At 43.2% G+C, this 16715-nt stretch overlaps 1 protein-coding gene and 1 non-coding gene across 6 annotated transcripts; one reads left to right on the forward strand and one right to left on the reverse strand.

The window, feature by feature from the left end:
- Nucleotides 1-601: 601 nt before the first annotated feature.
- Nucleotides 602-16253, reverse strand: LOC130202468 (nuclear receptor coactivator 7). Of its 5 annotated transcripts, none has more exons than XM_056428036.1 (17): nt 16155-16253; nt 14429-14588; nt 10218-10375; nt 8028-8098; nt 7824-7931; nt 7639-7740; nt 6430-6555; nt 6127-6311; nt 5583-5737; nt 4593-5177; nt 4213-4384; nt 3963-4110; nt 3702-3827; nt 3431-3583; nt 2961-3056; nt 2815-2888; nt 602-2315 (listed from the first exon to the last, which is right to left on the reverse strand). In XM_056428036.1, the coding sequence occupies exons 2-17, from the start codon at nt 14464-14466 to the stop codon at nt 2180-2182; spliced, it is 2433 nt and encodes an 810-aa protein (XP_056284011.1). In that variant the 5' UTR covers nt 14467-14588; nt 16155-16253; the 3' UTR covers nt 602-2179. The 5 variants fall into 5 exon arrangements, with proteins under 5 accessions (XP_056284011.1, XP_056284010.1, XP_056284012.1 ...); XM_056428035.1 differs by lacking the exon at nt 16155-16253 and adding an exon at nt 15812-15955; XM_056428037.1 differs by lacking the exon at nt 16155-16253 and adding an exon at nt 15545-15955 and having other exon boundaries at nt 5583-5704.
- On the forward strand, nt 15836-15907 carry trnae-cuc (transfer RNA glutamic acid (anticodon CUC)). Its single transcript has one exon. It is a non-coding gene; the product is annotated as a tRNA-Glu (tRNA).
- Nucleotides 16254-16715: the final 462 nt, after the last annotated feature.

The following is a 16715-nucleotide window of genomic DNA, read 5'->3' on the forward strand; positions in this document are numbered from 1 at the left end:
AAAAATATATTCTAGAGGAAAACATGTAATCCATTTACCTTTAAATGAATAACAGCTTGCCTTGCAAAGAGTTAAACATTAAAAATGAAGGCTAGCCAAATTCCTTGTATGCATACGTATACACATACTCATTGTTTAAGTTATGTAGCAATAGAGAGAAAAAACTATGATACATGTGTTTTCTTAATAACTTGAGCCTACCAAATGTACCATAGTTCAAACACGGTAGTACATGTACTGTAAAGATACATAAATGTACCTAGTCCGTGGATTACTTCTAATCAGTCAAACATACAATTAGATTTTATATGGATATACATTTAGGTCTCCAGTGCCTGAAAACAGGTGGAGTGAAACCTGCTTGTTAATCTTCACTGCAGCGTGTCAGCTTCATTATTTATTTTCCGTTACATGATGAGGGGGTCTTACTGTAACGTGATCCCAGTAAAGCATAAACCTCCTTCACTTAAACAGCAAGACAGCATCGGGTCACTGGTCACTATGAATATGTTCCAGACATGAAAATCACACTGAAGAAAAATAAATAAATAAAGAATACTAAATAAACATGTGGAGATACAAATTTGACAAACACAATCAATTATTTTATACGTTTAACATTTATTCAGGTTTAAATGCATTTGCTATAACCACACAATAAATAGATCCGTGGTGATATCACAGCAGTTTTGGATTCACAAGAAATAATACTCGGGGAGCATTCACAGTTACAAGACAGAAAAGCTCATTTTCACATGAAGCGATAACTGGTATTACTGAATAGTATGGCAGGTATCATAACAGTGGTGTCACACATGCAGTCTTGCAATATCGCATATTCATGCACTACAAGCCTGTATCAGATACACAAGATATAAATGAACATTTATTTTCCGTGTTAGTAAATCTGAATTCTTAGTTAGTGGCATACCAGAGTGTAAAGAAACCGTCCCCTTTACGCCCATGTTTTTAAGCAGAGGCATGTGGTTGGACAGGAAGCTCCTCCCTTCTGTAGTGGTGATCCAATAACAAATCAGTAACAATTTAAAATTGAATCAATGGACGATTGCGTCGGGCCACAACGCAGCATTGACTGTCGATTAATCCTGTAGTGCAAAGGGATGTCACGTTAAACTTTTCCTGGCTCTCTGAACAATATCGAACACAGATGAAAATAAAGAGATAAAAATCAGCCGACGTGAGATATGAATTCAATACTGACAAACAGTCATCAATAGTGCTTATTGGGTCCAATCAGAAACATTGAACAAAACTTCTATAAAAGTACAACCATTTAAAAAGAAAACAACAACAACTGAGTATTCTTTATAAAAAAAAAAACTAAATGTAAAAATGAAATAACCTAAAATATAATGACCTCACAACAATTGTGAGGTTCTAATACAACATATTTGGTCATTGCAAACCTGACTTTAGCACTTGTTTTAGATTATACGGGGGAAATAAAACACTAAATGTCGTTGTGAGGGAATACAATGGAACGTTCTCATTCAGTCCAATACGAACACAATAAGAGGGCAAGAACAAGACGGCCCTCGGAGGAAGTGCAGGACCTCCATTGTAAACAATTACAAGATTTCCCTCGCTGAAAGCTTCTGTAATGGTGGAGGATCCCAAAGAAAAATTCTTCCTTCAAGTTTGAAATGAATTGGATTGTAAAAATGAAATTAAAAAATATTCCAAACTTCCCTTTACATTCCCAACGATACCAATTACATCATTATTTCTGCCCAAATTAACCAAAATGCATTAATGGGATACCTTGTTCTTTCATATAAACTTAAAATCATTTTGGGACAACCTCAACTGTAACATCAGCAGCCTTCTTCTTCTCCCTTTGCATGCTGGGAAAGCTGGAGGCATCGGCGGGTATCTAAGGCAGCTAATGAACTGAGAGCAACCACATTTTATCACACTTCTTCCTCCTCTGACGGGAGGAGGACCCGGACACGACAGGGTCGGCCTACCAAACCTACCTCAAAGCAGCCAACTGGAGACCGCTCCGTTTCCAGTCAGCGTAACAACCGCACTCTCTTCTCTCACAGAACATTTAGAGTCAACGTGGGGTAGCTGGGTTCGCCTCCATGCGGTGCGTAATAGACCTGGGGTGTGTGTGTGTGTTTGAAGCGGAGGGTGAATGCAGGAGGAGCAGGTGAGGCTACTCAAAGGTCCACACCTCCACACTGTGGATGTTGAAGTCTTGCTGCACAGAGAGAGGCTGGTTGTTGAAGGTGGCACATTTGGTGGTGGTTCCTCGGTACAGCTCGGCGTCCAGCCACAGACCCAGCTGACCACTGCGGAGGAGGGAGGGAAAGGTAGAAAACAGGTGGACATTATCCAACGGCAAACCTTTTGTTGAGAGAAAACGTCTAATTCGTGCATATATACGTGTCAAGTTGTATTAGTAATGAGCCTGCTTTCCACTACACGCTTTTTAAAAACGGGGTTGCAGGCTTGATACAGCCTCTCTCAATTCATGCTCAATGTTGAGCTTTTGTTTTGAAGGGCAAGAGCGGAAAAGCCGATCTCACGGAAATTAGCTTTTGGCAAAACGCCAAGAATCAGCGAGTCTTGCCTGTCACTCAAGCGTAACTCACACAGGTTTAGGCATTTCAACATGTATTTATTAATGACTTAGTTTTATCTTTGAACTTGAGTAATATGTGAAGTTCTCAATAAAGGTCCTTCTGCATCTCCTCCTGTGCCCCACCTGAAGTACCACTCCGCCCCACAAGGCCACAGAAACAAACACGCGCACTAGTGATTTGCAGTGTAGCTGCTAGATGTACTCACCCTCCTCCTCCCATCTGGAGAGAATCCGTGTTGCCCTTCACAAAGTAAGAATTCTCCCCCGTCCAGCGGAACACCTACAAATCGAGAGCAAACATGTCGAACACTTGTGGAGCAGGGACAGGGACCCAGATTGACTAGATGCAAACCTTGATCTCAGGACAGAAGCTGTAGAGGAACGTCTCCCCCGTGCCGTAGCAGTGCTCGCTCACTCTGAAGGGATGAGTCGAGAAAGCCCCGAATATCTGTGACAAGAGTCGGATTCAGTTTCAGGATTTAAAGACACGAAAGGACCGAATTATCGCGAACAAGCTTAAACCGTTTCAACTGGTGGTTAAAAGAAGTTTCATGAATATATTAAATTAACCTGATGGCATAGTCCAAACCATTTTTTTTCTCATTCATACACCCACACACACGACTGTTAGAAAAAAAAGTCAGAATGTGTTCATCCTGTATCCAACACCACCATTTGACGTGACAGAGATGTTGGTGATAAGCAGAACTATTAAACCCGTGAAAAAAAAAACCATCTACTAATGATGAGTATCCATTTCCTCAGACTGCTTTCCCCTTCAGTATCATCAGCCAGCCACTTACTAACAGCACATTCATCTACCTGGTTATCCATATCCTTGATGACCATCAGCACGGGACTGTCCACGTCTGCCAGGCTCCTGTACAGGGTCTTCAGGCTGGTCCCGTGTCTCACCGTGCTGTAGGCCAGCCTCCAGGGGTAAATCTGCACCCGCGCTGGCAAGCGACTGGCAAGCTGGAGGGCGAACACATCATCAGAGTATCACCCTCTCAGTGCTCTTCTCAGTAACAGAAGTGTTCATGTGGTTGGCAGGCAGAGGCAGGCAACTTATTTAGATGTTTAAAGAAATGACCTTCTCGGTGTGCTCGTCCTGCAGCAGATCACTGGCGTCTCGGAGTATGGGCAGAGCGTCCAATGACAATTCTCCGTCACAGCTGCTGAAACTCTGCCGCCGCTTGGCCTCATCAATGGTGATGATCTTGGAGCAAAAACCAAGTATGAAAACAGGTATTTCTAAATGTCAGCGAACACACGGTCACAGTGTTTATTCTGAGATGTAGATAAAGGGGAGGAGAGCGGGCGTGCCGCCGCCTCCTTTTCTGCTGAGCTCCACCTCCCAGCTGCAAGATGCAGGGTCACTGAAGAAGTTGTCAATCATGTCCAGCTCATCCTTCTCCACCACAACAAAGCCCTGCTCTCGAGCCTCCCTCCCGTACACATCTGGGGACCACTGGACGAAAAACCCATACAGGTGGTCCACCCTGCAACACACACACACACACACACACTGGATTGGTAAAAAGTACACAGATAGCTTACACACTTTGTAGTTCAAGAGAATCCATCGTCCACCATCGTCTCACCTTTCTTGTGGCACAGCAAACCAGTACTCCGGCTGTTTGCCCCGCCCCCCAAATGAGTGGGCGGGACTAGAGGTCCTCCCGGTGGCGAAGGACTTCCTCATTGGCTTTCCCACTTTGAAGCACAGGAACATAGGTGGGATTTTACTCTTCTCCTCTGATGAGCAAAGCATGTCTAGAGAGAGAAGGAACATTTACAGATCGAGAAATAGAGTTTGATTCGTTGAATGCTAAACTCCTTAAATGCAATGTTCATGTCGTACACATAGGGGCTTTATGAGAGTCAGTGAAGATCTGGGGATGCTTTTACAGGACAGTTCTGATGTTTACCATGTAAAATGCCCAATAGCTACAATAATTGATTTTCAGTTTTTACATCCTACCTTCTATTGGAGCCTGCATCCTCTCCAGCAGCCATGACTTCACTTCTGCCTTGTAGCTTTTCTTCCGTCTCTCCTCCTCACTCAGTTCAGCTTCCCCTGCTGGTCGGTCTGGGCTACGTTTCTCCGGATTCGAGTCTCCAAGAATCCCAGGAGCCTCGTTGAGACTTAATTTCCTGCTTTGGTCGACTGGTGCGTCGATCATTTCATCACGTGCACCATTTAGCAGCTCGCCGGCCCCTCTAGGTTTCATATCTTTGGTTTCCTCTCGGCTTGTAGGTCCATCACACGAGTCGGACTGTTTTTCAGTCTCTGAAGAGAACCGTATCGTCTCGCCTTCCTCAACGGAGCCGTTTTGAGCGACGCCCTCATCCTCTTCCTCATCAAGTTTACCTTTAGTTTGACTCAGAACCGTCTTGTCTCGAAGGTCTGGTTCTGGTGCTCGGTCCAGTTGGTCCCTGCGGCCGATGCCGGGTGTTTTGGTGGACGTCCCCTCGGCTTCGCCAGTGCTCCCGTTGACAGTTGGCTCCAAATCTGTGAATCCTTCGTCTGACGGAGACTTCTCCGTCTGCTCGCTCTCTGTGCTCGCTGGTGTAAAGAAAAGAAAAACAGTTCTTTGTTGACCATGAAAACATTTAGTCGAGACATTTTCATCATCAAATCAAACTGAACATTTCCCTTTTGATGAATTAAATAATTGGTTTCTAAAAGAATATTCACATCTGAGAAGCGGGGAACAGTGATGGTTGGGCTCGTTGAAGAATAATCCTCAAAAACTGAAAAAAGAGGAACAATTGGATGCTCGAGAGTTCACGATACAGAAATATTTGGTCACTCGGCTGAATTTCTAAATGTACGACATACTTTCATTCATAAAAATAAAAAAACAGGAAAAAAAACAAAAAACATGGAGTGATTTGATTTATTATAGGATTAAGAAGAGGAACAACTGGACTAACGAAGCCGACTAGTCGAGAGAACACATGACGTTACCGGTTTCTGAGAGGGTGGAGTCGATGTCATCCAACACGATTGGTCGCTTTGGATTAAGAGCTTCATAGCGGCTAAAGGGGTTCAGATCGCGCTCTGATGGCAGTTGCTCCCACTCGCCGGGCCTGTACACAGGACATAAATCCTGGGGTAGGTCTCTGTGTGGTCACGGCATCACACAAACCGCGAACCAGGATGGAAATGAAAAGGAGGAAAAGAAAAAAAGTCCACAACAGAACTGATAAATGACCAGAAAATGACACAAAATAAACACATGTGATGTAGAAACAGCAAATAAGACTTGATGAAGAACAAATCCAAAATATTAAAATGAGAACATTACAAAACTAAAAAACAACAACTCGACAAGATCCAGGAGAAAACAAACATGTCATTGAAAAAAAGTAAAATGTGAATCGGAAAGGGCTTTGTACGGTTTCATTCTTGAAAAAACTGGAAAGAGGAACAAGAAAGGAGGAATCTGAGGAAGAGGAAGCGCTACAAAAGAGGGAAATGAGGGAAAGCGAGGTGTCTTCGGAGCTCTTACGATGGCAGGGCGTCTTTGAGCTTCATGCGCGACACGTCGTCGTACAGCGCCACGGAGACGACCTCCTCCATGGGGCAGATCAGGCCGTACTCTTCGCAGCCGTGCTCGATCACCAGGGGGTCGGACTTGTGGGGGTCAAACATGATGTTGTTGGGGGTCACGATCAGCACGCCGCCCACCACTCCCTGCAACCGTGCAATTTGAGATGAGATTCTTCTTACATTTGATTTATTTAACCAAAACATTAATCAGGAGTCTTTTAGGAAGTTCAATGTTTCCGCCTTCATTTTCCAGGCTTCTTACCATGCCGTCAGTGAAATATTTGCAGCTCATCTTGATGAATTTAACTGTTGCCGGGCTCTCGTCCTCCGAGTTCGGGGAGAGTTCACGCCGGAGGGACTTTGTTAACGAGCAGTTTGGCACGCCGCCCTGAAGGAAGTCAAAAGGACCCGATTGTCATGTTAGTTTTGAAGAGTTTCAGCTCTCATCAGCCTTTTAGGCCACCAGATCATGTTATGTTTATTACCGTCTTTTCAAAGTGCCCGAAAGTAGCTTTTTTTTTTTTACTTGACCATCAAATGCTGGATGATTAAATGACCTTCTGTTGCAAAATAATCACTTTACATTCTGACTGTTGGAAACTGCTCACTTATACCACGGATTCAATGTCTTATCCATGATCAGAAATTAAAATACGAGAACAATAAAACATTATATTACAACATTAAAAAAAGAAAAGGTAGCCAGTGTAGGCGGAACATTTTGGACAAATAAAGCATTATCAATCATCTAACTAACAAATGTGTAACTCCTAAGATAATAATAGCTGGAAGACCATTTATACCACTACCTGCGGTTTTGAACAGACCTTGAAGTAAAGCAGAATCAAGTGGAAGTGTTTTAAAACTTGCATTCCCTCTCCTGACCCGTAGTTGCAAAAATAAGTCAGATTGTCTGGAAGTCTATGAGAAAATGACCCAACTTCTCACTTGATTTATTACCTCAGTAAACATTCGAAACATGAGTTTATGGTCTCAATTGCTAGTTTCAAGACATCTTAAATACAGCATTTAGTACATTTTGGCCCATTTAGAGTAAAAAAAGACCACAATGCTGAGTATGCTTGAGGGCGTGTTTCCTGTGATTGACAGGTTTCCGTATATGGCGTCTCAACATCACTCCTTCATATTCCAAATTGGTAACCTCCATTCATTGGTTGCAAGAAAATTAAATAAACAGGGCAACTGCCGTAATTCAAGATGGCGACGGCAAAATCGTCAAACTCAAGGCTTCAAAAACCACAGTCCACAAAACAATAAGGGATGACACAATGACTACGTCCACTTCTTACATCCAGTCTAGTGATATCCATGATTTATTTTTTTTGCTCTGACTTAGACTGAGAGGAACTCCTCTTTCATTTGCCTTTTAACACCTATTTGTCCCTCAATAAATACTGTTAATAATAACGCTGGTTCCTCAAAGCAACACAGTGAAGTATTCTTTACTCACATGCGAGTCTTTCTCCGATACGCCGTTTGTGACTGAGGGATCAGAGGAACCCTGAGACTGGAGGTCAGCTTCTGACCGGCTCACATCGGGGACGAACAGCTTCTGTAACAAAGATGGCGGACAGCTCGGTCAGACAGCCGGAGGAACAAACACGCAGCGACCGTCGTGACCGCCGAGCCGCTCACCTGACCGGGGTAGATGCTGCGAGAGAAGAGCTTGTTCAGCTGGACCAGTTTGTTGGGGGTGACGTTGAACTTGAGCGCGATGCTGCTGAGGGAGTCGTCAGGTCCCACCTGTCACAAGAGGGGAGCGCAATTTAAAAACTACAACCGTCCTGCGAATAACTCTGTATGCTTCATCAAATGTATTCTCACTGCAGATTCACTCACAATGAACTCCGTTGTCCCCGGTGGTCTCTTCTTCTCCCTCTTTGCCTTAATGGCACTGTTACAGCCATCGTCTAGAAGGGAAACAGGAAATGAGAGAACCATTTTGCAGACTGAGGACAACAAACAGAATAATCTTATAGGGCGGAACATTTTTTGTCAGATTGGTCCAGCTCGCACTTTCTAGGTCACAAACAGATATACTTTGCTTAATTGCCTTTTGAGTCAGTACCAGTGACCGTGTTTACATGCATTCGAATAACTGGCTTAGTCGGACTGAAATCGAATGATCCGTTTCATGTAAACACCTTTGTTTGACTGTGTGCGGTCCGACTACGATCCGATTAACACCCCTGGATAACTCGATCCGATCCGGTTGATAATTCGACTCTCGCGGCATGTAACGGTGAATTGGATTAGGAACTGGACTTTACGTCTTTGCGCATGCTTGAGATCCCGCCGCCCTCCTCCCCCCTCCCTCCCATGTCGTGACCCGGAAGTCGAAAGAGACGATAATGTCACTATTAACATCATGCAAAAATAGGAGAGGGATGTAGCTTCGCCTTGCTCTCTGTTCGCCATCTTTCTCGAAATGTTGATGTTGTTGTTGTTGGTAGTGGTGAAGAGGTCAAGCGGAAATGGCTGTATCACCACGAGTTGTAATGAAAACAGCGCCACCTATCGTATCGGATATGACATGCTTTCAAAGGCCAATGATTCGAATTACTCACTGCCATGTATATTGGGATAACAGCAGATCCCCCAAAAGATAGCAGAGTCCGACTAAAGCAAGATTCGAATTATACCATCATGTAAACGCACTGACTGATTGTTGGTCCCGATCATTACCCAGCTTTAAAACACTGCCCCGCACATGCCGAAGCAGTTATCATAAACACAGACACACACTCTGACCCTTGTATTAGACAAGGTCCACAGTCAGCATTTATCTTCTTGCCAAGAACACAGAAGCTATTAGCGTACCACTCCCTGAATGCTAAATTACACCGCTGCCTCCTCCAAGGAAAGAGGGCATGACTAAGCATTAGACAGCCAGACTCTAGCTGCTCCGCGCTGGACCGAGCGTGAGAGACCGGACCGAACTCAGCTGCTTATTCATTATCACCGGGACTGGTCATATAGCAGGAGGCATCGCAGGCTATGGACTTGCAGCTGGAAGCACATAAAACCCAGAAGAGTTATGTTTGGTTTGTCTGTTGCACTGCAGGGAATCGATTGGATGGGCTGCATGTGGTCTTATTGAAACACGTACTGCAGAGTTTACACAGCTGGCGGAGCCACTGCACGCATGATTATAGTCAATAATTACAGTCAATATGGAGGAGTTGGGGATGATTTAAGTATTAAAAAACCCAGAAACACATGATGTATCATTTAGCATAGGTTTATTGTGGTGAAAGTATGAAGCTAGAAATAGCCTAGCTTACTTTTTGCTCATTGATGCATCACAAATAAGTTATTTAAGTAAGTGTATGGATATAAAATAGTTGAAAAGAAATTGTTACGATTGGTCTATTTTGGCAATATTCTCATTTGTCTGACTAAATAAAGAAAAACGAAAAAGATTTTCTTTCACATTTAGGAGTCACAATAATAGCAAAATCAAGGGCTTCATGGCATATTGATTATGATTTAACACCAGCACCAACTCTGGAGAATGCAGCGCCTTAAATGTCATCAACTGTTAAACTGTCTAGAGTAAAAAGTTTATGCAACTTCCTGTTTAAGACTGCCGAGTTTGTTCCCCACACAGGGGACCCTTGTGTAGGCGAATAAAAGAGCAGGGGAATAAATAGACAGTAACACCACCAGTTGACATTTAGACAGAGCAATGAAAATAAAATAAAAAAACACTTTTCTAAGAAACAAAAGCCAGAAATACCTCCGGAGCAGTAATAGATAGTTTGCCCTGCGTAAGATTTTCTTCTTACTAGTTATTAAACCTTGAACCTGCTTCCAATGGAGCAATTACACCAAGCTTGATTGTAATTTCCTTAATATTGTATTATGACTAGAATATTTATGACTAAATAATAATTCCCAGTAATTGTCTCAGTGTTCCTGATTATATCATACTGAGAGGAACAAGTAGTCTTCCTACTCCACGGTGTCTCATCAAATGATGTGTGGCCCGATCCTCGAGGGGTCCATGTATTTCATTTCAGGTCTTACCCGAGGCCGCCGGTGGCTTCGCTGGAATTCTCTGCAGGTCCGTCTTCTTGTCGGGGTCCTGGTCCTTTGGGACGTCTGGACAGGAAATGACAGCCGGGTTCTGCTCAGTCATATTCTTTTCCGATTGGCTCTGCTTGAGCTGTCTCCGCCTCTTCAGCCTGATGGGACGCCAGAGGAGAGACGGTCATATATATTACATGCAAGTCAAATTAAGAAACAATTATACAAAAATGGCAAAACTACAGCAAAAAAACAATTACAAAGAGACTCAAAATGATTACAAAGAAACATAAAACAATTTTAAAAAAGGACAAATTACAAAGTAAAAGGTGGCAGGGCCTTTTGCACGTTTGTCATACAATTTAACACTTTTTAAGATTTAGTTGATGACCATCTCATAATTAAATAACAACTTGTAATTTGTTCACTCTGTTGCGAGTTGAGAGCTGCCATTGTGCTCAAAGTTATTGGATTGAGCTTTAACTTTTCTTTCTTTGCTTTGCTGCGTCAGACTGAACCTTTACCCCGATTAAATCATTGATATGAGGCAATGATGTAATGGCATCTCTGGGCCCTGCTGATGTTCACTGAGGGGGAACTGCAGCGCCAATGAACCTGGAGTTAGCGGTGCACTTAAGGATAGTGCTCGCCCGATGACCCCCGAAGAAACCCGAAGTGTTGATATGTGTGTGTTAAGAAAAGACAAGACCACATTGATTTGTGATAATCTTTGAACGATAGGGACGGCGCTGCCCTGGGCGAAGGAAGAATACAAGAAAAACGTGAGGAGAAGTGTTTTTAGGTGTTCCCGTGCATTAATGGAAAGGCAACAGGAGGTCGATAAGGCTGCGGACGGACACGGTTCAGGCCTCTGCCAAGCGCCTCAGGTCGCCCACGGTAACCGAGCAGCAAAACATCTGGGAGTGATGAACTCAAGAATCTGCACGCACACGTCTCCGCAACACAGCCTGCTTTCAATTAGTGTTCGCTCTCAAGCCTTCATCTGAAGACGTTTCTCTTTCTCTGACCTTCAGTTGGCGAGCAGTGAATCCATTACCAACATAATGACAGGGAACGTGAAGAACGAGACAAACAACAACACAAAGCAACGCACACAACTAATAAATCACGTAAAGACAAAAGGCACATATTGGAGCGAGATATTCTTATTTTGTAATATGATTGTTTCCATGATTTGAGCCGATTAAAGTTGTTCTGGTTTCACCGGTCTTGTCATTGAAATGCGTTAAAAATGGACAGTTTTGTATATACAGGACTGTCTCAGAAAATTAGAATATTGTGATGAAGTTCTTTATTTTCTGTAATGCAATTAAAAAAACAAAAATGTCATGCATTCTGGATTCATTACAAATCAACTGAAATATTGCAAGCCTTTTATTCTGATTTATTGCTGATTATGGCTTACAGCTTAAGAAAACTCAAATATCCTATCTCTAAATATTAGAATATCATGAAAAAGTATACTAGGGTATTAAACAAATCACTTGAATTGTCTAATTAACTCGAAACACCTGCAAGGGTTTCCTGAGCCTTGACAAACACTCAGCTGTTATAAATCTTTTTTTTTACTTGGTCTGAGGAAATATTAAAATTTTATGAGATAGGATTTTAGAGTTTTCTTAAGCTGTAAGCCATAATCAGCAATATTAAAAGAATAAAAGGCTTGCAATATTTCAGTTGATTTGTAATGAATCCAGAATGCATGACATTTTTGTTTTTTTAATTGCATTACAGAAAATAAAGAACTTTATCACAATATTCTAATTTTCTGAGACAGTCCTGTATGTGCAGTTTTGAGACGATCTTATAATTGGATGCAATGTTGAAACTTTATGGTTGTACGAAGAGAAAAAACATTGTTGACCGTATGTATTTTATTTTCCATGGCAACGAGTGTAATGTCCAAAAAAACAATAGACAACACTGGAATATGTTGTTGTTTTTAGGTAAAGTCCTGTTATACTTTTGACAATATGCGAGCGGCTCTTATTGATGGAAAAGAGATCACAGTCTTCCAGCCGAGACTCGTAGGGTTTCCTTAAGCACAGTTCTGTCATGCAGGTCTCATTTCCCTCACAACTTTCTTGCAACGAGGCATCCCAGAACCGCGGAGCCACCGCGCTACTTCACGAGGGGGCTTGTACCGTGCAGCGCTCGGATGACTCCAAAAATAAAGTGTAGAACAACGCGACGCCCGCAGAGCATGACTGTGGTCTCCTCTCATTAGACAAGAGAACCGTTCCCCACGACATTTAAAGTGTCCCACATGCCGCTCCTGCAGAGTCAACATGCGCTCCTTGGTGGCCTCGATCACTCGTGTTTGTGCAGTGTGTCGTCTACCTGATCTGATTCTTACTTACTGTGTGTACAGTGCCTTCACATCCCAAGTCAAACATGCTGCACATTTATTTGGGATTAAATATTATATGGCACATGACAAATAAAAAAAGGTAAGATTTTAGTATACATTTGTTCCACTTTTTAACAGTATATACACCGTAGTTTATATTGTTCGGTGTCAAAAGGGGTTTGACTTTTGTGAAAACAATAATAATTAACAATGTTATGACAGGTTTGTGCTTGTTATTGGCATGCGTGTGCTCCACAGTGACCTTTCCTGCCATTGGTCAGGAAGCGAGGCAGCCGTCGGTGCACCGGGCAGGAGAGCGGCGTGTTCCAGCGGTCGCTGCGTTCACAGATAAGCGGCGGTTCCTTCCTGACGTGTTCTCTCTCTCTGTCTCTTCTGGCTACTGGTCCACTATGGGGTTTGGCTGCAGGGAAACCGCCATTGCAGGGAAACCCCACCGACCAACGGACTAAGCTCAGACCTCGTGCACACCGCTTGTCAAATGCTTAGAGAGCGACTGAGATGCGACGCCGCTCCAAAAAACACGATTAATGTCACATTTCCTCCATTAGCCAATCGAATCAATACAACACAAGACGGACTGCAGGTTCGCAGGAGGCTGTCCGCTTCGCCTGAACAAGTAACCTGAGACATAATCAGAAAGCATGAAGGCCATTAGGATACACTGCATTACCTCACACCATTCATCACAAGCCCAACTCAACTCAACTCTGATATCGACAGATGACTTCTTGCTTATCCATCAAACAACTTGTTTATTCATTTTTAGGTTAACTTTGGCCAATATTTGATTTATGAGCAACTGTGTCAATTTTAGGATTAAAGCAAGACAAACAAGTTCCGTCTATGCCTCTTACAATATTAAATAGTAGAACAGGCAGGAGGGATGAAGTATATTCTTAAGTGCATTTTAAGGATATTTAGATACATTCACGCTATGCTACCGCAAGTACACGCCATTTACATTATTCACTCAGCTGTCGAAAAATAAATATCTGGCAGCAGTTATTAATTAGTGGACCGTTTGATCGTGTGGACGTCACACTGAGATGATCTTTGTTCATAACCCAGCGGTTCCGTCTCATTCTGTGCACCTAGCTGTGACGAGCCTCTTTCACCCACTTCCTGCTATCGGGTTCCACAACGATGCCAAAACCCAATTTTACGGTCAACATCATCCCTGTCGCTCCAGAAGCTCTGACGCATGCAGCTGGGACACAGGTGACTTCACGGCGCCAATACATGATTTAAAAAAAGGGGAAGATTATCATCCATTTAAAATCGATTCACCTTTACGGCAGATTGGCAAAGTACACAAACGCTACAATGTCACTTCCAACAAGCAACGCTCTAAGAGGAGTGACACATTATAATGAAAAAATAAGACTTGCTGTGCACTTGTGCAACTAAATATGGCCATTCTGTGTCTCCACAGTCTCTCCCATTACAGTTTAATTTTCTTTAGTTTTTCTTTTAATCTAATCAAATTTAGGATAGGAATATATAAGCATGTTTTGCTTCAACCTATACCTTTCCAGTTTTTCTGTTTTGTATATTCTATAGAATATTGTATTGCAATGATTGACTGAATAAAACACACAACAACATTAAAGGGTCAACGGACAGATGTTGTATACATATGAAAATGCATCTGAGAGAACTGTGTGATTCTCAAATAAAATGGATGGCATCTTAAAGAGAGAGAAAGTAACCTATTAAGGCTCATTTATTTGCTAATGAAAAATACTTCAAACTAAATGAAAATGACACAAAGCCAAAACCAACAAACAAACATGCACGCGAACACACAGGAGACACGTACCTGGCAAAATACCCCGGCTTCCTGTCTCTCTTCTCCATCAGGCCAGGGTCCTAAATCTGCAGGCAGTCGAGCGCATCAACACATCCACCCGCACACACCCACGCAGCGCGTCCAAGCCAGCAGACTTCGGGAAGATCACCTCTCACGCTTCTTCCTTGTCCTGTGGAGGAAATAAGCGAAGGGGAATTAGCAGGCCCGCCCTCCTCCTCCTCTTACTCCTCCTCCTCCTCCTCCTCCTCATCATCATCACTCAACACAACTCAATTAAATGCAAACAGCCCAATACATGATGGTGAAGGCTAATCAACCTAAACGGGGAGGGCGATGAAAGCATCGTATAAATAAAGCGTGTCGGGCTACCCAGCAGACAATGACTGACCAACGGGATGAAACATGATCACACACGAGCACACACACACACACACACACACACACACAAACATCTGCTAGTTGATGTCACCACAGTAACCTGCGTATTATCCGACCAAGCTCCATTACAATAGTGTGTCTGTAATGAGAAGCATCGTTTTGTTTTGCTAAATCCTGTTGACGTAAACATGCAGACCGCAGCTAGCTGCAGCGAGATTAACGCAAACACAACAAGCAATGCGACGCGCATGTGGCGCACATTTAAGAGCACACATCAGGCCAGTGCAGTTAATCTAAAGGGGTATATCACTGGCCAATGGCCTGTTAACCTCAGGAGGAAAACAGCTACACTTGAAGTAGCCTACGTGTCTAGCTTCATCTTCCAGTCTGCAGCAACTTGCTCAATGAATGTCTCTTTCTGAGGCGCAGCAGTAACGGAGCACAGATAGCTAACAGCTCGTCACAGCGCGTTGTTGGAGCGCGCGAGCACAACTCAAACATCAACAACAAGGTCCAGGACGCACACTGGTTCAACAGCAGTTGCTAACTAGCGAGCCACGTTGTGTACAGGACAGTAGCAACCTGGAGGAGACGGCGGGGCTGGATTGTGCTCGGTCCAGCCGTCCTCCGCCGTTTTAAACTACGCTATGACGTCATCTTCTTCCTGTTCGTGCAGCGCTGAAGCACGATGACGCGTTCAAGGGCTACATCTGACAGAAAGTAAGGTGGCTAACGTTGTCCACTTACCTCGGGTGCATCCTCCAGCAGCTAACGTTGTATCAAAATGAAGCTCGAGCCCCTTCACGACGCCCTCTGGTGTCATGTGGACTGTAAAAACATGAGCTCACCACGAGCTCGACTTTACCTTGGACCGTATAAAAGCTGACGACCGTTAGTTAAAGCTAATATACAGTCAAAGTTAGTTAAAGATTTAGCTGTTGGTCGGTAATACACTTCCAGATGTAGACAAATCATTATAAATATGCAATAGCACACTGTGGGATGAGTAAAGACCTGATTACATGCCGGCGGTATCGGTCCCTGGTGGTCTAGTGGTTAGGATTCGGCGCTCTCACCGCCGCGGCCCGGGTTCGATTCCCGGTCAGGGAACGACTTTTTCCTGCGAAGCAAAGTCTTTTTGTTCCGACAGTAAGCGGCGATAAAGTGACTAAACTGACCCAACAACCCATCGGTTAAATATTAATCCGCTTGATCGATAGTTGTGAAATCCGTTGCCACACACAGATAGTTGTAAGACTCGTCAATCAACTAAGTCAAGAAGGTTTAATGGATACGGTCCAGTAACGCACATCACAAATCAGCGATCTGTGCATTACACAATGTCATCCATACTTACAGTGCAATAACTGACCCGAGGTACGTTAGGTTCATATTTAGTTCCCATTCGCTGCTGCGTGAACGGTCCCAACTCAAAGTAGGATATCTTGACTTTGCCATCACCTGACCGACTTCTCCTTCTACCGCTTGGTGGCGACAGTTCACCATAAATGCTCCTAGAAACAGGGGTCGCGTTATGGGAAAGAAGTCATGTTGTATTAAGTACCACAGCACGTCGTTTACATCAACTATATGGCATATTAAAACGGCCTCCAGCATAATAACCCTGTAACATACAACACGTTAAAAAGAACAAAGAGAACAACAACATTCAAAAGTGTCTGTGTTGTATAAAGATTAATGAAAGAATAAGCATTTCACACTGAAGACTGAGGTGAGGGCAAAGTTATTAAGTGTCTTGAACGTTTGTGTTGTATAATGTCTTCAGTTTGCACAGAGACCAACACACAATATAATCTAATATCTAATATATATATATATATATATATATATATATATATATATATACACTACCGTTCAAAAGTTTGGGATCACCCAGACAATTTTGTGTCTTCCATGA

Source organism: Pseudoliparis swirei, chromosome 12 (genome assembly GCF_029220125.1).
Source record: "Pseudoliparis swirei isolate HS2019 ecotype Mariana Trench chromosome 12, NWPU_hadal_v1, whole genome shotgun sequence".
NCBI classification, from domain to species: Eukaryota; Metazoa; Chordata; class Actinopteri; order Perciformes; family Liparidae; genus Pseudoliparis; species Pseudoliparis swirei.